The sequence below is a fragment of the Venturia canescens genome, chromosome 3 (assembly GCF_019457755.1).
Source record: "Venturia canescens isolate UGA chromosome 3, ASM1945775v1, whole genome shotgun sequence".
Taxonomy (NCBI): domain Eukaryota; kingdom Metazoa; phylum Arthropoda; class Insecta; order Hymenoptera; family Ichneumonidae; genus Venturia; species Venturia canescens.
In genome coordinates, this window is record NC_057423.1 from 25687330 (window position 1) to 25712093 (window position 24764).

Here is a 24764-nt window from a genome sequence, read left to right on the forward strand (position 1 = left end):
ATTTGATCATACTCGCATTCCCAAATTTCTTTCAAGTTATGATTACCCGAAAGGATTCGATTACGTATGATGACTGTTTTCTCAAAGCGTTCATGCATAGACAAACCATCGCTTTGTTTCAGATCTCTGTTTGTGGGGTAACAGCGCAAACAACCGTGCCAATAACATCCATGATACTGTAACACATGTGATATACCGTTAGTTTCGTAGTACCCATCAACTAATAAGTTTTGAGGTAGTTTAAATTCACGACCTCTACACGCGTGTACTATAGGGTGTCCGAGAACATGCTCCATCCAAACTAGCCATGCAATTGCTTTTTTTGACTGATTATGAGCCCATCTATAACCGCCTGTTGGTATAATACCTATCGTGTTATCTTTCAAAAAGTTTTTACGATAAATACGAAAACAAGCTGATGCTATCGTTGTACTTTCATCAAAAGGGCACACACGGCCGCTCGTCATAAACATATCACGAAAAACCATACAAGCGCGTCTCAGTATCGTTACATCGTCCCGACAATAGTTAACTATTTCCTTTGCAAAGTCAAAAATATAGCCGTTTTCTTTTGATTGCCGATACCACGTCATAAGCTTTTCGCGGTCGTTCTTACTCATCGTTTCAGGCGAATAGTAATCTATAGTTGGTAATTCACCAACATAATTCTGATTTTCGGGTTTGTTAAATAAATGAGGGAATATACCTTTTGCTATTGGTCCTGTAAGGCCGAAAGCTTTCGGTAAAGCACTCAGCGGCATGTGAAAGTAGTTTAAGCTGTCGAGAAATACAAGTTTTTCAAGGCGCATAGAAATTATTTTGGTGCCATTCATTATTAAAGAGGGCAGTTGTGTTTTTTTTTCTTCAATTAGATATCGCAAAATAAACTGTGCGTCAAAACCACCGGCGTTGTGTGCTATACAAATAGTGCGCGAAAAACCTTTGACTTTTTGCATTGCTAGGTTGACTAACGAGCCTACAGGGTTATACCGAAAGATAAATTCGCGTTGCCCGCAATATACACAGGGCTCCGAAATATTGTTGTTACTACTGCAAAATGCACAGACACGCTGTGCTACACATAAATTAGGAACATGCAAACGTGTAGATTCAGCACCACGTACAGGCGTGCATTGCTGTGTTTCGAAATCGTAAAAAATGAAAAGTACTTTTCCTTGTTTTTCAAATAAGTGTACAGGTCTCATGAAACAAAGATGATTGTCTACCTGCACGCTTCTACATGTCTTGCAAAAAGCTGTTCCACATAAATGCTTCTTTTTTTCCGCCGGTCTTACAGTTTTGAAGCACACGGTACAACGCTTGACCGTAGCGCAAACACTGGTTTTAGCTTTTTTTTTCCCGGGCAAGATAACTGAAACGTGATTATTAAAGCAGGCTATACCATAAAATTCTCGTTCACAATCATTGCATTCTATAATGTTATTTGAAGCAGTATCACACGGAGGCGTAGTGAAGCAACGAGGGCATTTTTTTTTTTTACATCGGTGATCAAGACGTCTGCACTGAGCGTTACAAGATGAGCAGAAATCTCTGCACCCCACAGCCCCTCTAAGATTCAGGATCGGTTGAAAATGATTCGATCTTTCATAATACAAAATATTCAATGTGTGCCGAATGGTACCCCGCAACTCTAAAACCTGATGTGTACCATCGAATAAAGGTTCTGCGCGCCGACCCAGGGTCAAAAATTCGTAAACAATGATTGCAACACTGTCTTGAGCCAGATAATTTTGATAACGAGTGATTTCATATACGCCGGCGCCACGTAACGGAATAGTAATACCTGCTGCGTTAGTCAGTTCCGTTGCCTCTAACAGCTGCATAGAGCCATTAAGCTGTCTTATTTTTTGCCATTTAGTGTGTAAAGCACCGGTGCGTATTTCACCCCGTTCAGCATACGCAAGAGCCGTTACTAATGATCGTGGTAAACACAGGTTATCATTATTTCTAATTGTCAGAATGGATTTTTTAGCAACATCCTCATGGGTTAGCCATTTTCTACCCGACCCTTCAACACCTTTGACAATACATGTTTTAATTTCAAATTTTTCAATAATATCGAGTGATGCCGCGCTTTGAGCTATACTAGTTATCAGGTCCCATATATCAGCGAACGTACAATCCCGCACAGGTCTGAAGGATAACCACGCAGATTCCTGCGGTAAACTATCTGATGAAAACGACATCCCCACGAAATCTTCACCGTTGCAGGAGCCTGTTATGAACGTTAAAAGATCGCGAAACGCTCCTTCTAACCAGTGTAACACGTTACACCCTGGTGGTGGCGGTACAATCCGTGCTATTATTTCCTTGCGTCGTACTTTGAATCGCTTAAAATAACGTCTTGAATCAGCCAGAAGTTCAATACGTATACCGGGTGGGCGTACATCACCAAAAGCATCGTCTTGATGCGCACCACCGCCTGTTTGTATTTCTGAAAAAAGAACATATATTAAAAACTGTAACAGGCCAATACTCTTAACGGTTTCTCTTGTCAGTCTTTGTTATTATATTACAAATACCTACGGTCAATAGCATGATTAGTAATATTAGATCCAGAAGGCATCAAATTAAAGTCTCGCTTGTGTCACAACCTGTTATGTAAAAAAGGCAACCTTATTTCTCTGTTGAATCTGTTCATAAAAATTAATATTTACCAGTATTGTTAGAAGAGGACGCATTGCTGTGCAAATTATTATCAACTGCAAGCTGTTCAAGCAACGCTTCAGCACACAAACGGGTTTCTCGTTCTTCTTCTTCGGTTTGTTGTGTGAGATCAACTTCTATAGGATACACCCAAGCCTGATTTTCACGGTGATCAAAATACACATCTCTTATATTGTTTTCGAACTGCGTTGTTTGGGCCTGTTCGTCATCAGCAGCGTTAAGAGTGTGCAAACCCTCACCTCCACAGTCAGCTGTTATTTTGATCATGTATTAGTTATTATTAAAGCAGTGATTAAAATATTGGTGTTATCGGTACTTACAAGCAACATCGTCGTTGGCTGTTCTAGGAAGCGCAGCTGAAAAGTCCGATAAGTAATCAATAATACGATTCACAATTGCCGTCTTTTCCTCAATATGTCCGCTAGGCATACGTATTACAGAGTTATTGCTCTCATCAGAAATCTCCGAATAATCAAGGTCAATGATAGGCCGTCTTGTTTCTTTTTCTATGTTGCTCGATGTACTGGTGCTCGGTTCTACTACTTCCGGTTGTGCCCGTAAAACCTCTTCTTCCGCAATCAGGGCGCTTTGAATAAGAGCCTCTTCTTCGTCACGTGAGTAGAGTAGCTAGGAGAGACCTAACCCATGGGATCTCAGGGGGGGTGCGGGGACGGGGGAGCGCGGGGACTGCGGCGCGGGGTCTGCTACGGGGCAGGATGTGGAGGGGGAACCGTTGTGCGGTTGTTTGGAGGGGATGGTCAGAAAGGTTGGCGGCAATGCGGGGAGAGGGGGGGGGGGGGTGATGGTTAAGTGGCGGGTGTGAGAGAGGGAGTGAGATGAAAAGAAATTATGGAGAGGGGATCCGAAGATAAAAATTTTTTCGATGATATATACAGTATTTATTCTTATAACTAGATACATTTACTTGTTATTACTTCTTAAATTATTATTATTATTAAGAGACGCGATAACGACCCGGTAAGTATTAAAACTATATATTATAATTATAACTATTATTATGATTATTATTATGATTATCATTATTATTCAGTAAAAAAAAAAAATCGGAGCCTTCCGGTAACAAAAAAGAACAAAAAAATTCTTAATTCATTAATTATAAAATGAGAAAAAGAATTGTGCAAGATGAAACTCACCGTCACTGCATACATATCCGGCACATCGTTTCAGCGACGAATAATGATAGCGATCTCCCACAATTGCCGCACCACCGATCGTCCAGGACGTCATACGGCCCCCTCAGGTGGGTGAAGTGCGCGGTGACTCGTCCGTACGCATCTGAGGCCTGTACGAAACAGCTCGTACAGACCGAGAATTGTTGATCGTCGGCATAAAATGATTGCATGCGGCAAATCTGGGTCATCGGTGTTACATCAACCGATTCCAGATGCCGCATCATTTCGAGCCGACAATCGTCACGGCTTTCCTCCGGCGATGTAGCTGGTATAGGGGTACTGGTCGCGAAGCCCCACGAATTCAGAGACAAGTCCCCACCAGCCCTCCACAGCGCCACTTCACTATAATCCTCCATATCAATACGGATTGAATTATAATTGGGTGACGCAACACGTTCACTATCGGGGAACTCGAAAGACCCTTCATAGAGGGATAGATCGTCCTCCGTTTCATCACTAATGGCACAGTTCACGTCCCTCCCATAGTAAGCGAAATCACGCTCGATGTCATCGAGGATGTTGTTCATTTCCTCATCATTAACATCAACATCATCATTTCCATCATCACTGTCATTATCGTGTTCATCATCACTCACATTCTCCATGTCTGGATTGTTGTCATCATCGTCCGAGATGTCGACAATTATAAGATTATTTCTTTGAACACTAGAATCACATTCGTAATCATTCACGAGATCAATCACTTCGACCTCATCGTCGGAAATGTTACTTTCATCACGATAACCATTGTTCCTGAGATCAATAATTTCGACATCGTCATCGGATATGTCGACAACCATTATTTCACTTTCTTTATCACTACAATAACTATCATTGTCGTTCACGAGATCGAAGATCTCCACTTCACTTTTACATAAGTTGAAACTTTGAGACATTTTTACGTTTTTGGCGAAAAGATAAATATGACGCGAACGCGACTGGCAATGTCACCGATACTTTTACGAGGAGTGATTTTTGACGTAACGAAACAAAACTTTGATGAGTCAGAAGAGACGTAGAGAGCAGAATGATCTTCCTCATGAGAAAAATACCCTTTTAACTCTTCGTAGAAAAACAGAACAAGAGGGAGGATTCCGCATACTCTAACACTTCAACTAATGGCGAGCATTGAATCCCCTCCAACGACTTTCCACCAAAAATTAGAAAATGTACAACTGAACTTTTCCAGCAAAAAAAAAACTTCTACTGCGGGGACAAAAAATCTAAGGACCCGCAATGACCTGCGAGTGAGGAACGAAAAGGAGCGGAAGTTTTTTTCAACCATTTCAAAGTACCCATGAAATTCATAATCAAATTTATGACATTCGAAGTATGTCGAATATCCGCCATGGTGTAACTAACTAAGATTTACTGGCACTGAAAAAAAAGTGTTTCGAAAACTTTCTACGGAAATGCCCACCCACGCAACTTTTCTCAAACCAGATTTATCTTGATCACTTAATGAGTTTTTAGGGGGACGGAGTATTAAAAAAATATATCATGAAATGATTTGGGGTAGTAGAACGGAAATTCTAGTGATGAAAGTGGGGAGGGAAATATTTAAAAGACATTGGAATAAAAAAATGGGATCATTTCTGAAGTCGAGGTCGAGATGGAGAGGTGTGCAAGTATGTATGCTATCCACCCGGCGAAACATCCATTGGCATTAACAGCAAATGAACTTGAATCATTACCGAAGGCTTTGCTTTTGAAGTATTATAGTGCATTCATTCCTGCTTTATGGAATCGTTTACCCAAGTATTTGCAGTGTGATAGTGAAGTGCAATCATATCAATTGTGCTACGATCATTTTAATCAACCCTGGCTACATACGCATATTGATTCTTGTAGACCTAAACGTCGAGATTGTGAAAAGTGTCACATAATGGAACGACTTGTGAATATCTATACGACTCTACGCATAAAAAATCCCTGTGAAATGACATCGGAGGAGCTCCAAATTATATCTCATACCGTCTTTAAACAATGTTTTAGTGAATATACAGATATCCTGTGGGATCGTTTACCAGAATATTACAAATGTGATAGAGAGATTGCATTGTTACGTCGTTGCGTTGAACATTGGAACGTATCGTCGATGGATGATCATATTGACGGTCCTGCTCCTCAACGACGACATTGTTGGAAATGTTGCGAAGGCCCGAACGTGTTTGAACAAGTTTAGAATGCAGGTGTTCAAAACGTGTTCGATCAAGTTTAGAATGCACGTGTTCATAACGTCGGCGGAATCAAAGAGATGACCCGTCTGAGCCTGTACAGAAAAAAAGAACCACCGGAGGAGACTGTATCGATCACAATATAGATCACGTTTGAACCTGTTTGAAAACGTGTGGAAGGGGATGATTCAGTTTTGGGGTAGGGATAGATGGAAAAACTACAAATAGCAGAGTCCAGAAGAAAAAAGCATCACTTCACATTTTCATAAAGTTGAGTCAAGACTTGCTCTTTGTGGAAAAATCTCAAAAACTATATTCATCGTAAAATGGAGTTCGCTGCAATAAACGACATCATCGCAAAGTCCGAATATCTTCCTACTAAGAAGTTGAACGAGCTCGAAGTCGATGGGGAATATCTCGTCTCGGATGTCAGGATCGCAAACACCAAGTGGGGCAAAAGATACGTTGCCGAAATCAAGAATGAATTCAACATATTCCTGCCGCCACGAGTCGTAACGGCATTCGATCAGCATCCTGCTACATTCAAGAAACTCCTGGAAACAGCTCATAACGGGGAACTTTATATGAAGTATCTTGGTGGCGATTTGAAGGCCATCAAATTTTGTCAAAGAGAAGTTTAATGTTTCTCAACAAATAGAAAAAATGTAAATAGTATATGTAAATCTTCGATGAAGTGTGAGTAATGTTGAAAGAGGAGGAGGAGGAGGAGGAAGAGTATTATATAAAATAAAAAAAAAACACACACACCCATATATGGAAAAAATGTTTTGTTTATTCAAAAATCCCTCGTTTGCACAATGCATGATATACATATAACCAGCTTTTCAAAGATTTTACATTCATCGTTGCACAATTAAATTTCGATTCGTTGGTGTGGTGGTGGTCGCATTTCGATGGACTTTTCGGCAGTTTTTTCAACGATGGGCAGTCCAAAGTCTCCAAATCGACAATCTCCGTTGACAGATCCAAAAAGTTCGTCAGCCATGAAGATTTTTCGCAGCCTTTTACGAAGATGGTATGAGCGCCGCGTAAGATAGTTTGAATTATTCCTCTTGCCGCATCGTATGGTATTACACCAAAATCCCATGATAATCCATGAAAATTACGTTCCAGCCATTTGTTTGTCGTTTTATACTTTGCCGGTAGAGAATCCCATGCATACGGTGGTGCGAAGAAAAGTGTGAGAGGTTCAGCATTCTTCACGTCTGCACGAATGATTGAAATTTCTTTGAGTATAAACTCATTGATGGGTCCTTTGAAGCCTTGTAGATCGATGACAAAATCCATGATGACTGTTGGCTGAAGAAGTTGATGGTACGGTTTTATACCAATTTTCTCACCCCACCACTCACAGGATTGTATTCAACGATGCGATCGTGTAGAATGAGGCAGTATGCGCATGTTTGTGCTGGAATATTTGTGCTTGTTTCAAATTCGAGGCGCACATCAACAGGTCCAGACTTGAGAGAATCGTTCTGCTTCGAGCAGTCAATCACAATGAGAGGTGCAAATTTGAGAAAATCAGCTTTTGTAAGCCATGGTTCGGCCTCCTTATTGTAGTACATCGGTTGAAAGTTTGTATACATATCGTAGAGTACTGCATACTGATTTTGTTCTATATTCAAATTCATATTACCATAAGGATAGCATTGTGAATTCAAGTATAATTTTACATCAGTAACGTTGCAATGATCAAAATTACTCGCATTTTGCCTCTTATTATTCTTTCGTCCTGTTTGGAATGCCAGGATCACATATCGAGGTTTTTCCAGCTGCGTTGATGTCTTGACTGACCACACGTGTTTCGATGTCGCCGGTAACATTGGATATTCATACAATTCCCACGTACGAAAACTCATTGGAATTGGGGTATCTTTGGCGATGAATTTCAGGAGTTGAATTTTCCGTTTATCCGCCACGGTGACGTATGGAACGAGCCATTCAATTTTTCGTAGGGTAATTTTATAATCTTCAGCTGCTGGTTGAACTATCGCATTATCATCGGTACGTGATCTGGTCAAAATCAATTCGTGCTTTGCATTCACCACCATTTTTCGATAATCTTCAGCAAATCCCAGCAGCATGCTCAGTGGTATGCATACGTCAAAGTTGCCTGCTACGTCCACAATCTGTTTCGTCTCTTCAACATCGAGCCAACCAGTGTTCTCAAGCATTGTACTTCTCGCCGACGAATGAGATGTATATCCTTTCATGAGAGATGTGATTCCCACATTCTTATTACGATCGATTTCAACGGCGTTAAGTTCATAACGCACCTCCTCGAATAAATGACAAATGGCATTGTTGACGAGGCTCGTTGCAGCTAACGCTGTACCATCCACCTTTGTCAGTTTACCGCAAATGTGAATTGAACTTTTGCTCGGTAGAATTGATAAATCTTGATGCTGGATTGAAATACGTATTTCATCACTATTGTTGTATGTTGACGATGCGTATGGTTGATGAGCATGAACCTCATAATGTATGATGGATTCATCAAACATGACGGGTGTCTGGATGTTTACGATTTCTTCCTCCATTGCAGGCAGCAGATGCACAACGAGCAAAGCAGATAATTTCTCACACGCGAACTCCACGAATTTTGAGACCCAAACTCTTCAATAGTAGAAGGTTTTGAGGTGTTAGCTCTTTGAGCGTTGATCGGCGACTGGTTTCGCGATCCCATGTTGGCTTATTAATAATGCCAATACGATGATTGTAAATTATGCCCATCGAGATTTTATATGAAGACGTATGGTGATGACTTCACCGCGGAAATTGATCAAATCGCCGTCTTGATCGACAATACGAAGCTGTATATTGTCAATTCGACGCGTTGTGATTGGTAGATAAATGACGCTCGATGGTACTTCGATGATTTTATAGCCGGCCGGTACAGATGGGAAAAATTCGTGAATTGTATGAACTTTTCGCCCGTTGATATATGCACCAGTGGTTATGTTACACTCGACTCGAATGGCGTTCACTTTTAGAATGGACACGGGCAGATCAGACACATGTCTTTTATTGGGCTCCAATCGACGCGGTGTAAAACCCAGCAAAGATCCAATCGAATTTTTGGATGTGAAATCAATCGATTGATTGCACTCAATTTCACTGCGTAGTGTATTATTATTCGGTTTAAGCTGAATTTGTATGTTTTTCGTTGCCAACTCAGTTTTCAAATATTTTTCAATATCTTCAATTTCATAGCTGCCCGTTGGAATGGTCAACACTTGCGTTCCAACGTGGAATTCATTGCAACCAATGTCGATATTTGGAATCGAATTGAATGTAAGCAGCTCAACGAGTCCAAGAGTATAATTTTTGTCGGGTGATAGTTCGATGGGTGGAAAAAATTGTGCCTCGAGTATGGAGGATGATCCAGTAATGGTAATCGTCAAACTATCATCCATGTTGCGTGCAGCTATAGAACTAAACACGTAGCTCCGTAGTCTTCATTTATATAGTGCATAATTGTCTCGTCGATTTAGTTGCCCACACAAAAATTTTAAACACAAATGTCCGCATATTATTGTATCGTATTCCTGATACTTCTTATAATTGTATTTCACGCTACCAACATTGAAGTATCTCATGAGTTCGGGTGGAGGTGGGAGATTGCCGAAGCTGTCAAAGTATATGACTCGTTGACCAGTCTTTTTATATGCAACCCAGTGTGTTCCAGGGCCCACATTTTCATCCAAATTCACGATTGCCGATTCTTGTTTGAGTGGTCCATTTTCAGGCAAAGTGTCACGCATGAAAACCCCACGAAAGTTACGAATGTTCATGGCTCTCGCATACTTTAGCAGATCGATGTCGGTGAGTGGTTGATGTGGTAGCGTGATTATACGTTTTTTGTCCCGAGGTAAAGACCCAAACCCTGTTTGTATGGTTTCAGATGTAAACCTTTACCCAAAGCGATGGCCTCGAGTGTTCTATTGTGACGTTTACTTTCCTCCAATTCCTTTTTAGCCGCTTGAGCAGCATTTACAGCTTTGACTATTGCAGCACTTCCACCAGACAGTGCACCAACGGCGCTAAGGCCGGCAAAGATGGGTACGAGGAAGGGCAATAAACCTCCGATTTTGCGAGGTACAGGTAGAACCCGAGGTGTGCGTACTTTAACGCCTTTAACACTGGCACGCGCACCTTTCAATGCCGACATTATTACTTTACGAGGATCCTCACTACGTATCATTCCTTTTCTTGCAGCAGCGATGATCTTTTTCAAACAAACAGTCTTTCGCGGTTTTGTTTTTTTCCCAGCTCGCTTCATGCCTAGACCAAATTTCTTTTTCGCCTTCATAATGTTCGTCACAGCCCAAGCACTTGCTCTTTCACCAAGACTTGCGTCTTTCGAGGTTACACGTTGCCAGGCTTGTTCAGCCAAAATTTTATCCGCCAGATGTCGGGCTTCCAAGTTTTCACGATTTTTCGAATATGCGATATCGTGTTCTTTACAAGCAGCGTCCAGCGCGTTTATACCAGGATCACCACGAGCAAGACGTTTGATCAATTTCGTACCAGGTCCACAATATTGATAGCCCGGTAGATGTAGTTCCACGGGGAGATTGTTGATTATACTGTTTACCAAACCTTTACCAGGTTTATCATGTACAATCATCACTCTGCAGTGGTTACAACTCGACTGACTATTCCAACATTATAAAGTTGCATTTATATGATTTTTTCAATCAGTCGCATGCGAGATGAAGTCGAAGAAACAAGTTTCGAGCGGTCAACTCCCCATAATAAATTTCGATGAATTTATTGTTGGAGCGGGTAGTGTGAAGAAGCGTCATGGAAACTTACTACCTAACAGCATTCGAGCCGTATTTTGTGGCCCCTCGAATTGTGGAAAAACGAATGCCTTACTCACGCTCTTAATACATCCAAATGGTTTGAGATTTGAGAATATATATCTATACTCGAAATCTTTGAAGCAGCCTAAATACCGATTGCTCGAGCAAATGCTTAAACCTGTGGAAGGAGTGGAATTTTTTCAATTTAACGAGCATGAACAAGTTGTGGCACCTAGTGAAGCTCGCCCAAACTCCATATTCATCTTTGACGATATAGCGTGTGAGAAACAGGACAACGTGAGAGCATTTTTTTCCATGGGAAGACACGAGATTGTGGATAGTTTTTATCTCTGTCAGACGTATACTCGTATTCCGAAACATCTCGTGAGAGACAATGCAAATTTTATAGTGCTATTCAAACAAGATGATATGAACCTCAAGCATGTATATAATGATCATGTCAATACGGATATGACTTATGCAAGTTTCAAAAAAATGTGTGTCAAGTGTTGGAAATCGGACAAGTATGGATTCATCACGATTGACAAGGACAGTGAGTTGAATGCTGGAAGATATAGAAGGGGATTTGATTCTTTCCTCACTGTCGATGATGATGATGATGATAAATAATTGTTCCCCTGGATTTTACAAGACAGTCTAAAGTCTGACTTACTCGTGTCAACATGAAGCGCAAAGAACTTTTAAAGGAGACGGCTGTATTGAGTGAACTTGCCAAGGCGAGTGATGCAATCAGACGAAAACATCGAATGTTGAAAAGTGGACGTGATAGTGCTCAGCAGAAAATGCAAGATGTGTTTAAACCGATTGTTGAACCATTAGAAGAACTAGTTTCATATACGAAAAAACCTAAAATTAAGAATGAACGTGTAAATGTTAAAAAGGAGGAAGAGGAGGAGGAGGAGGAGAAGGAGGAAGAGTCTCCAAATTTGATGCAATTACTGATGAGAATGTCGGTGTACCCTTAACTAAAAATAGTGATAATGATATTCATGAAGATAATAATGATGATGATGAGGACGATGATAACTTGGAATCATCTGGAGATGTTGATAATTTGATACGTGAATATCTGGGCTTACTGCGTAGTAATAACAAAACAAGATTAGATGGCGTGTATGGAGTACGAAATCTCGCTCAAAACAGATTAATGATTGGTGATTCACCAATTCATTTCAAACTCGATCATATAGTGGTTGGAGATGAAAAGTATCCCAAAAGTATTGGCTTGGTAGAACTGTTGTTTAAAAAAGAGCCCGAACTCAAATATCTAACACCAAATGACTTGGAGAAATATCAGAAAATTATCATCACAACGAATGCTCATAAAAAATTTTATAAACGCACGGGTGCGGTACGTCAGGATAAAAATAGTAAATTTAAAAATTATATATCCCAAATGCTCGGTAGCAACGATAAGAAGGGTGGTACTCTGCCTCAGTATAAGGTAGCACGAAAGCATACCTCTGTCGACTATGTTCATTGGGATGATCCAAATGAGCTGGTAGATCGTCTTCGTTTGTTGCTCGCATCGCAAGCTGCTGGAAATTCATCACATTCGAATGAAATTATATCGATTATCGAGGAGTTGCGTGAAGCCGAAATCATTTATTAACATGTGATGGCTTGCTTTCATCCACATTCCCAACATAAGCGTCGATGTGTTTGGACGAAAGTTGAGTAGACGTGGTGCAGGTCCTCCGGGTAAACCAGGTGCTGGATTCAAAATTACATGGGACGGTCATTACGACTTGGAACGAAAACGACTGAGCAACGTTGGCGAGCCAGTAAATGCTCGAGATGTTGTAACACTCGGTGCATTCAGCAAACACATTCATTCTATAACTCATAGTGTGACTCATACAACGAATCAAAAGTGTGAATCGAATGTGGCGGCTGCAGAAAAGCGTGTGAGAACCGAGCTCGCCCATCTCCGTGAAGAAATTGATAATATAAAGAGAGAAATCTCAGAACTTCATGATGATATGAAGTTTTTACGAGATCATCTAATGATAAGTCAGTGAAAAATTCTCCAGACTCTTATCTTCTGTAATTGATGAGGACCGTGGGGGGGAGAAGAAAAAATGAGTGAAAAGAAGCTTGCGGTGGTTGAAGAACTGCATAAGCCAGCTCGGCGGAATTATCCACGTCGACATGTGGATATACGTGGCCTGGATGAGACTTGGCAAGCTGATCTTGTAGATATGTCTGCATATGCACAACACAATTCCAACCATAAATTCCTACTCACCGTCATCGATATATTCTCCAAATTCGCCTGGGCCGCACCGTTGAAGAGTAAAAGTGGAAAAGATGTGACCGCTGCAATGGAGTCGATTCTCAGCAAAGGACGCATACCGAAAAATCTCCATGTGGATCGAGGGAAAGAATTTTATAATACGGACTTTAAGGCTTTGATGAAAAAGTATAATATACACTTGTATTCTACATTTAGTAATTTGAAAGCTTCAATTTGTGAACGCTTCAATCGTACACTTAAGAATAAAATGTGGATTCAATTCAGTTTTCGCGGAAGCTGGAAATGGATCGATATTCTCGATACATTAATTATAAAATATAATGATACATTACATCGTACGATAAAAATGAAACCGAAAGATGTTAGTGCTGCGAATGAGAAACAACTATGGCGTAACGTATTTAATAGAACTGTGAATCGGGAAAAACCAGCAAAATTTAAAATCGGCGATAAAGTGCGCATAAGTAAATTTAAGAATGTTTTCGAAAAAGGTTATACCCCAAACTGGACAACAGAAATATTTACAATATATCGAGTGAGAAAAACTAATCCAGTTACTTATAATATAAAAGATCATCAAGATGAGCCCATCGCAGGTGGTTTCTACGAGCAAGAGCTACTACATGTTAAATACCCCGACATATATCTCATTGAAAAAGTGTTGAAGAAGCGCGGCAATCAGTTGCTTGTAAAATGGCTAGGTTTCGACAATACACACAATAGTTGGATAAGCAAGGATGACCTATGAATAAAGAAGATGGAAAAAATTTCAACTCTGTTTTTTTTTTTTTTATGACCACTCCTTATACATATAGCGGAGCTCGAAACATAGCAGGTATAAGAAAAAAAGGACACATTGAGCTTGGTCGGAGATTTTTTTTTTCTTTATTTCACTTCCAATGTACAAACTCTCTCTTGCTCTCACCCACTCATACTTATTTACATCCCTTTCAAAGACATTACGGTATGTCACGGTGACCCCATGGCAAAGTATTTACTGTGCCAGGAATAATGTACCGCTTGTCGTCGGCGCTATTTTTGTTTCCTTAATAGTATATACATTGTGTAAAGTAGATCTAATCGATGATTGAGTGCGCTTCATCTCAATTTCCTCATTTAAACATTTAGTATAATCATCAAAAGTTATAGTTCGCGCTACAACATTACTATTAACACCCTTGGCTTTTTTTACATCATTCTTACCTAAAACTCGTGTTGCATACATTTTTGACCTAAGACCGACGAATTCGGTCATAATAGCCCCGTTATTCTCATCTTTCATGAGACCGGGTACTTTTTTATTAACTAGTGGTATATTATATTTATTATCGATGGGATAATCACTTGTATCATACTTATTAAGATTGTTCTTCATATCATTATATACATCATCACATTCAATGTGATATATTAAACTATCGGTGTCAGTGTACAATATTTTACATTTATTCTGATATAACGGAGACATGAATTCGTGATGAAACTCATACAAACATGTTTTCGATATATCTAGAATTGACATGCCAACGTATATCAGTTTATTAAACATTACATGCAAGTTCCGAAGTTCCACAGCAATTAAATTTTCAGCGAAAATACTGCGGCTATGAAAGTTGGGCTTTGCAATCATGGCTTCGGCACCATATCTTCCTGCCCATTCCGTCAAAAGCTTCACCTGCACATGACTTCGAACATCTTCCATCGTTTTCCCAAAAACAGCATTGTTCATTAGTTTAAACAGATTTTTTTCGAACTCATTCTTCGCATTTGTTCGAAACTGGGTATTCAGGTCGATATATTTCTGAAGCCATGATGATTGCCTAAATTTCAAAATCCGATGTATTTTCGTGAGTTTTACACCATGCTTCAGACATTGCTGTAATGCGCGATAATGTATGATGTAGCGTTCTTTCCCACTGACTGACGCAATGAGCTTCTCTTGTTGTTTACCCGGAGGTTTTTCATGGGATGGACAGAATGGTAAATCACTATGGATATCATGGAGGTCTTCTGGATATTCTAAATCAACCTCCAGCAGATAACCATGTGTACCATTCAATGGAATCGATGCTACATCGAAATTCTCAATATTTTCAACAAACTCAAACTGATCGTAGGGTAAAGATTGACTCATTGCCCAGCCATATAAGTTATTAACATCATAATACATTAAATACGCCGATGGTTCTGATGGGTCATACGATGGCATGTATTTATTATTAGCGCGTGCATACCTACCACTGCATTGACTTAAACCCCCACGAATGCCTCTTTCGACAAATAAGACCATGTCAATATCTGTGAGCAATTCGAATCTGATCTTTGTGTATCGCATCATTGCATCCCAGGTATATCCAGGAAGTGTATAATAATATGCGGGATCAAGACCGTAACTTTTTAAGCAAGTACTACGAAAGTTTTCAAAAATGTCAGCCAACAATAAAACATCGGTTTTCAAATATAAATCACTGTATTCTCCAAGCGTTTGAGTGGAAAACCGCTCCCAAACGGTCAAAGCATGAGCATACTCATTTTCCGATACCGTTGAATTGGTTAAAGAACTATAGAATGATTCTCGCGGTGGAAGTGCCGTTTCCTCCAGTCTGTCAAAACTATCGATGTACTCGTATGGGAATACACCTTTTCGCGTTAACAGATTGAAATTATCGGTATCTCGGAATTCAGATTTTAAAACCGTGAGTTGATCGGGAGTTAGGAAAGATGCTAATTTATCAAGACTTGTGTTCAGAAATCTATAAGAATCAATGAAACGCAACTTGATATTTTTCCTATAGTCCTTCGAAGTTATAACGGTTTTCGAAAAAGAAATATACTTTTCTTTCGTTATGGGCAGTAAATCGGTTTTCCCCTCGAACGCCGTAGCTACTTCTTTTATAATAAAATGAGCATCATAGCCCGACAAATTGTGAAAAACTATTGGGATAAAAAAAGACTGTTGATATTTTAAATTACAGTCTTGATGCGCTGGACCTCTGAATTTACCTGTCAAATGACAATGATCGCGTACTCGAACATCACTCTCTACGAATGATTTCTCACAGATGTGACATTCCTTATTTTCTCGGAATTTTCGCCATTCTTGAGGAGTCAATTCTTTCATCGGAATTACAGTGTATAAGATGGTTGCCACCTGTTTCGCCAATTGTTCCAATTTTCGTACGAACCATTGAACGCAGTCCTCACCCCGATGTGTGTGATACCCCGACAATGATTCGTCATACGAGCAGTTGACGTAGTATCCCACGCTGAAGACTTGATGCTGTTGAAATTTATTATTCTCCATATCTTCAGCCGTGGTTTTTCTCAAAATGCACTCGAGGTCTGCATATACAATAAATGGGAGAAGTTCCTTATGATTCACGTTCTTAAACTCCAACCATTTGTTTCGTGCATTCGGCAGGAGAATTGCGCAATCATTCATCTCACCACAGTCCACCTCATGTGATTGGAGCTTCTCATGAGATGAAAAATAGTGAAGGCATCTATGGAAAAATCAGAATTTTTTTTTAACTTTCAACAAATCTCATTATATTTATTGTGTGATAGTGCGATATTACTTACCGATCACAGATGTATTTTCGGCCATTGTGAGCACTCAGCTGCTTGCTGACCAACATCGATAGATTTTTAATCCATGCGAAGTGTCCCATATTTACATCCATCACATCTTCTATATACAGTAAATTAATATGTTTCGCCTTTTTCTGCTTGCTCAAGCGAATAGGTTGAACCACATTATTTGGTGCACTGTATACATTTATTGAGATGTCATTGAGATTCTCGAATTTTTTTATCTGATCTAGACTCATGGGGAAGTTTATACCCGCAAGATTCAAGTTCGTAGAATAGTGAGGATATGATGATGGGCGCTCACTATATTTCGCTGCAGGGTGAAGAGCCGCAACCACCGCCCAGCCGAAACACGCGTTGTCATTAGATCGCACATTGACCACTGCTCTCCTCGATATAATTTCTTTTGTCAGAGATATGTGGCAACCCGCGCGCATAGCATTATACTTATTGATATTGACAGTCAAGTTCAGAATTGAACTTAAGGCCCAACCACTCTCACTCTCTTGAAATTCGTCGAGGGATTTAAGAGTTGGCTCAACAACATGATTTTTATACCAATCACTTATATTACATGTTTCGAGTAGCTCAACTGTCTTTGTAATTATACTTTTATTTGCATACCTGCCGTTCACAGTGAACTCACCATTAAACTCGGTATTTACTTTTATACTACTATGTTTAGAAATATTATCCATCACATGTAATTTCACTAATTGGTATGAGTCTTGCAGAAATTTTTGTGGATCGATGTAATTTTTATTAATCACAGCACCAGTAAGCACTCGATTGTCAAATGCCGTATCGATTTCACGCCATAGCAAGCTCTGATTATTTAATCCATCACCCGTGTGAATGAATTGTGAACGCACTGTCAATTTCAAAGTTTCTAAACGTATAATTTGCGCAATTAATGAACGGTGTGACGCTATGTTCAATCGAGCACGTTTGGGAGAATTTTCACCACTCAATGATTTGATGAACGCATCGCACTCTTCTTCCCACACGTTATATTCTTCTACCGATTGTAATGAAACCGCACGATCACTCAAAAGCTTTTCTACAGCTTCAGCATCATTGAAGTTTGCCATGGTGACGAGGAGAATGTGAAAGAAAACTTTGATGTGAACTCGAAGAAAACTCGATCCTGAATGTCTCGATTTTTGAAATCATCTCGACTAAATTAACATCATCCCTTTTAAACTTTTTTTCCCCCCAAAAGTTAACTTTTTTTTTCTTGGAGAGGGGGTGAAATATGTGAAAACGCGGAGGTGGAAACCTGTCGGCATTTTCTTTGACATTTCCATATCATTGCTCCAGATCGATGTCGTGTGGGGAAAAAAAAGTTGGTAGGCAAAGATTTTTTGAAAGAAAAAAATTTTTTAGGACATCTTTTGCCGAAAAATGGGTCAATCATGAGAAAAATGGTGCTTGCACGTGTTCTATCCTGTCAATTATAGCGTGAAGAAAAAAAGTTGGCCCGAACTCAAAGAGATCTTCATTCCTTGGACGTCTCGTAACAGCCCCTACGAATCGGCTTCGCGTCTTTGAACCATCCTTAAGAAACCTATGGGACATCTTTTTTTTTTCGGAAACAATGGGTCAATCACGTGAATACAGGTATTGCCGGTGCTTCATAAACTATGCCATACCTGCGTGAAGTCTTAATTATCGATAATGATCAAATAAGTTTTCTAAAGTTTTGAAGAAAAATTCCTGAGGACATTTTTGGGAACAATAAATCAATCGTGGGGATGCAGGTGGTAGTTCAACATGAAAGTTTTTTTTGCACGTGTTCTATCCTGTCAATGATAGAGTGAAGAAAAAAGTCGGCCCGAACTCAAAGAGATCTTCATTCCTTGAACGTCTCGTAACACCCCCCCACGAATCGGCTTCGCGTCTTTGAACCAACCTTAAGAAACCTATGGGACATCTTTTTTTTCGGAAACAATGGGTCAATCACGTGAATACAGGTATTGCCGGTGCTTCATAAACTATGCCATACCTGCGTGAAGTCTTAATTATCGATAATGATCAAATAAGTTTTCTAAAGTTTTGAAGAAAAATTCCTGAGGACATTTTTGGGAACAATAAATCAATCGTGGGGATGCAGGTGGTAGTTCAACATGAAAGTTTCCGCGGTTTTTTTTTCCATCAAAGACTTACATTTAATTAGGAAACGTCATGCTCATCTTGCAACGACTGAAAAAAATATTTCGTTTCGGAGGTCATAAATCTCATACTTTATTACTAACGCACAGGTTGCCGCTATTGTCCCTTAGGGCTGAAGACATAAACGGCTTCCTCAATACCCATTCCATAAAATTTCGCTTTGAAAAAAACCGTGTGAAAGTTCATGTGAAAAAAAACACTATTCAAAAACTTTCGCTAAAAGTTATAAATTTCAGCATCTCACTCCCTCTCTCACGCCCCTCCACTTGACCATCCCTTATACTCACCTTGTGACGCAACCCATAAATTTTAGCATCTCACTCCCTCTCTCACGCCCTCCATCCCTTCTACTCACTTTGTGACGCAACCTCATCCCCTCCATGCACCCCCCGAGTTCCCCCTCCACTCTGGACCCTGCCCCGCAGTCCCCGTACTCCCCCGTCCCCGCTCCCCCCTGAGATCCCATGGGTTAGGTCTCTCCTAGCTACTCTACTCACGTGAGGCGTTGAAGAAACACCTATAATCTTTAACGATTCAAATTACTCATTGAGCTTCACCGTGATACACAACACAGTGTGCTTTAAGCACTTACTTCTGTACTCCTGAACGAGGTCTTTGACGGCCGGTAAACTTTCGTGATTTCGGCGCACAAGCTCATTGTACACGCACTCTAGTACACAATACCCCTTAAAAAAACCTCTGTTGTAAGCCGTTATTATACCGCGTAGAGGCATCCACCATATAACATATTTTAAGCGTGTAATTAAGCACTTTTTCCGAAGATGATATAAATCGTTACGCCATCTTTCATCAACACGGCGCCTAAGTTGACTACTACAGCATATAGCCAAACGCAAGAGCTTCAAAATGCATGTACGAATAAGGACTGCATCTGTCATCGTGGTTTAGCAGTGAAATTATTTATCGCGACACGGTTGAACGAAGACTGGCTCTCCGCCCGTTTTTACCGCTCGCTCATTTTTTACCTATCTCTCTGCTTATGTGTGTATGTGCTCTTATATGCTTATTCAAGGGTACATACTTAATAGCAAAAATGTTTTCTTTTCCGTGAGAGGATTCATTTCTGCAGACACAACGAATACATCTCTTTTTCATTAAACTAAGGTTGCGTTTACATTTTGCGCGGATCTCTTTTTCAGTAAGCTAGGCCTGCCTTATATTATCAGCAGCTAATCGCGCAAAGCGGTCCTCTATTGAATTAATTGCAGAGCAAAAACGCTGCCTCTTTTACACTTTCTTTTCTAAAATACATAGAGGTGGGCTTGCAGAATCTGCAGAATCTACTATATGAAAGAGAGGCGCTGCATGCACCGTACCGATAGTTCTTCTGTATTTCTTTCTCCCTCCCGCTTATCGGTATGTAAGGGTGCAGCCTTTGTTATAACTCTGCCTTTATCACCATCGCTGGCTCCGCTGTATTTCTTGCTCGCTCCCTCTCACAGGTATATGCGTATGCAGAATTTACTATAGGAAAGAGAGACTCTGTATGTATCGCACCGATGACTCTTCTGTATTTCTTTCTCCCTCCCACTCATCGGTATATAAGAGCACAACCTCTCTGTCTTTATCATATGCACCAACGTGTAAGAGTGGAAAAGAGATACCACGGCATCGTTGGCGTGATAGAGACAGGGTTATTTTCCTCTCAAACAACAAAACGTCATGCTGGGGGCGTATATCTCGCGAGACGCTGGCGGCTGTAACTTGAGCATTAAGAGCTGAGCGCAGGAAAGAGACGGTGGGAGAAAGAAAGAGAAAGGAGTATTGATAATCGTATAGATGTGCTTCCTTTTTATTCCTGTTTTTTCAAATATCTCGAGAACGGTGCGAGATACGCGAAAACCGAGAAAATTTTGGGGGTTTTCTAAAGGGGGAACCAAAGAGGCCCAGTGGTTCGAATGGCGTAACAGTTTTTCAAAATTCTCTTTTTTTTTTTAAAATATCTCGAAAACGGTGCGGGGTATGGAAAATACAGACGGGCCTTCTGAAACGCAGCGTTTTGAAAAATCATTTGAGCCGACAATTTATTCCAGCAGAGTCTTTAAGATGTTCGACATTTTTGTTGTTTTATACATATATTGAGCCAATCTCAAAACACCCGAAAAGAGAGAATTTTGAAAAAGTTGTTAGGCTATTCGAACCACCGGGCCTCTTTGGTTCCTCTTTAGAAAGCACCACAAAATTTTCTCAATTTTCGCGTATCTTGCACTGTTCTCGAGATATTTGAAAAACAGGAATAAGAAGGAAGCACATCTATATGGTTATCAATACTCCTTTCTCTTTCTTTCTCTCACTGTCTCTTTCCACGTGAGTTCTTCTTCCAATGCCCCGTGCCGGTGCTAGGGTTACACGAGCCAGCATCTCGCGAGATATACTTCTCCTGGCGCCTTATTGCCGGCGCATAACCAAAACACTGAGTTTTCGCTACCGCGTGGTATATATTACTCGAAGCTCGTGGCTTGGATCAGCTGCTTTTGTAATGAAGCTCTTTTGATCAGAGCTCCTCGACAAAAATGTCGAACGCCCTAAAGAGAGCGTTTTGAAAAATTTTTATACCATTCTCTTAAATTTTCTCAATTTTCACGTATCTTGCACCGTTCTCGAGATATTTGAAAAACAAGAATAAGAAGGAAGTACATCTATACGGTTATCAATACTCCTTTCTCTTTCTTTCTCTCACTGTCTCTTTCCACGTGCGTTCTTCCTATGGTCCGTGCTGGTGCTAGGGTTACACTCGCGAGATATACTTCTCCTGACGCCTTATTGCCGGCGCATAACCAAAACATTGAGTTTGCTACTGCAGGGTATATATTACTCGAAGCTCGCGGCTTGGATCAGCTGTTTTTGTAATGAAGCTCTTTTGTCCAGGGCTCCTCATCGAGGAGCGAGAGCCTACTATAAAGAGTATATTACATACCGCTCGTGATAGATCTTCTACATACAATACACTCTCAATGTGAAGAAAGGTGTGAAATTATCACCCTCCACTTAACCTCTGAGCTCATCATCAAGGAAGACCTCCGTATTCCCCTCCCCCTCGCTTTGCCCGTGGCTTATTCGAGACAATCTTTTAATCACTCATCAAGTCAGTCTCAAAAGAACGCTCGTACTAATTACACCTCCCCGAGTTTTTCGCTATTATTATTATTATTTACAAATCTCTGTGCCATGTACCCGCGTTATTCAGATTTTTTGTTCATCGAGAATTTTTTCCGCTGCCGTGTCGTGTTAGTAAATAACACCCGAAGTGTATTTATCCGCACACGAGCTTTGGAGAAAACGCTGAAGCATTACACGCTCCTCATGCAGCAGTACTATGGGGACCTCAAAGCTGGGACGCATCTGAGAGCTCGCGAAATCAAAGCGGGTGTGAACTGTGTTGTGTCGACGCCCTGGAGCCCTGCAGTATACCGTGGCGAAGTCATAAATATTGACAGCTACGGATGCGTCGAGGTCTATCTCGTGGATTTCGCCGAGAGCGCCTTTTACGATATGAACAGTTTGTATGAACCCGTAACGCTTTTGACCGTCATACCGGCGCTTCTTATAGAGTGCGCTATTGAAGGTCTGTTCAATTATTGTGAGCATGAATACGTGACGCGCGCTCTTTCCGCGATGTGCGAGGGACATTTTTTTAGAACCCAGGTGGTCACGCATACAGATGGTGAACATCTTAGTGTTTTGCTCTCCGACACCGGCGAAGAACGCGATATAACAACCGAGATTATTCAGAATGTCGTGCACCCCGATGACGTTTTGTTTGGCGATGAGGGATACGACGACACCGAAGAGTGAGCGCGCGCGCGCGCGCGCGCGCGCGCTGTGTGTGTGTGTGTGTGTGTGTGTGTGTGTGTGTGTGTGTGTGTGTGTACGTGCGTGTAAAAATAAAACGGACTCTGGCTAAATCATGAACAAGGCGCAGAAAAAAGCGGTTGCATCGAAATGGTGAGTTTTTGATTTTTTCGGTTTGAAAATTAATAAAATGACAAAACATATGGGTTACTATGACGGCTCCACGCACCCCACCTCCACACCCACCCCCACCTCCATCACCTCCCCCCACCACTCGAAAAAATCGAGCTGGCAGGGGAGGCCGAGGAGTGGGGGTAGGAGTGGGGATGGGAGTGGGGGTCGCCATAGTGGCCCACATACTACTGTGGTTTAATGAAAGCTCTCTTCCATTCAGAGGGGAAATGACCACTTTCAAGAGAGGAGTTAAATATGATAACCAAATAACTATAAAGAACAGGAGCAGATTTAAGGATTGCGAAATTTGAGATACCATCGGGTCCTTCAGAAAGCGAAGAGCAGGATAGAGTATTAAATTGCTTGATAACATTTTCAAGGGTAATTCGCGCAAAAGAAAATTTGAGATGAGAGCATGGGAGAGAGTCAAGTGTGAGTAGAATGTCGTTATTATTGAGATCAAGATCGGAATGGGAAATAGATGCATAGAAATCATTAAGAGAGTTGATATCAAAGTGGTTCAAGGGAGAGTTGAGTTTAGGTCGTACCAGACCTAAACGCACAAGTTCACGCCATAAGGTCCGAGGATCAGAGATAGATGAGAGCTTAGCTAAGTAAAAATTTTGCTTTGCTTTACGTATATCATGAATAAGCGTATCTCGCATGAGCCTATATTCGACGAAAGTCGAGACACAATTAGATCTTTTGGCTTGCTTAAAAAGTATATTTTTGCGTCGGATTCTTAGTTTGAACTCATCTGTAAACCAGGGCATCGGTGGCCGTGAAACAACGAAGACACGATAAGGTGCGTGGGTGTCCATGGCAGACTTTAGGCACTGGGAGATGAGACCAACACCATTATTGACATCTAGATTCGCGCAGTGAGTCTCAAAATCGGATAGTGATGGTAGTGCCGATAAGACGGAATCAATGAAATTCTCAGGATTGAAATTAGACAGAGTACGCCGACGAATTGTCCGCTCAGTACTACGCTGCCGACCACACATTACTGAGAGCTCCAGCAAGTCATGACCATTAATAAAAGGTGTATCAGATTTCGAATACGTAATGACATGATCCTGACTGTCGACAATAATAACATCGAGCAATGAGTCGACACCAATGGTATGAAAAGTAGAGTCAGTATTAACAAGATGAAAATCCCGTGAAAAACGGCACCATTGGCCCAAGCTTGGTGCAGTACCGCGCCAACTATACGCGATGGTTGGACGACCGTTGGCAATATAACTCGGCCAACCGTAGCACCACGGTTGGAGTGATAGCTACGGTCCTACGGTAGGCTAGCGCTTGGGACCAGTATCGGCCCAGCGTTAGTTTGGACAACGGCCCAACGCTGGGCCGGTGTTTGCCCAATGCTAGCCCCACATTCACCCAGCGTCATTCCCCAGCGAATGCCTGTTATCGATTATTTAATTAAATAATATTTATTTTCAATCATGCTTATTTTATCACCCTATACAATTATCCGTCATTGTGGAAATTTTAATTAGTTAAAAAAAAACAGTTCTTTATATTTTCTTTAGAGTTGAAATTTTTCAGAGGGGATTTGAACTGCCTACCTACAACTTTCCTACCTAATGCCTACCTAGTTTGTCCGAGACGCTAACCACTACACTATCGACTACTTTCTATTTTTGTATCAACATTCTCAAAATAAAATATTGGGCCCATTCTGGTATTGTATCATATGTGTACATATTGAAATCACTTTTTTAATTCTCAACCGATTTAGACCAAATTTGGTACACAACTGTAAAATACCCGGAAACAAATTTTCATGTAATTCGATAACTTATTAGCTCGTACGAGTTTTGATAAGAAAATTGAA

The 24764-nt window shown here is 40.7% G+C and overlaps 1 protein-coding gene across 1 annotated transcript; it reads right to left on the minus strand.

The window, feature by feature from the left end:
- Positions 1–14124: 14124 nt before the first annotated feature.
- On the minus strand, positions 14125–17193 carry LOC122408512 (uncharacterized). Its single transcript, XM_043415307.1, has 8 exons — positions 16748–17193; positions 16613–16668; positions 16169–16507; positions 16000–16099; positions 15635–15918; positions 15091–15463; positions 14765–14985; positions 14125–14210 (listed from the first exon to the last, which is right to left on the minus strand). Exons 1-8 carry the CDS (start codon positions 17191–17193, stop codon positions 14125–14127), a joined length of 1905 nt encoding a protein of 634 aa, XP_043271242.1.
- Between the last annotated feature and the right edge of the window lie 7571 nt (positions 17194–24764).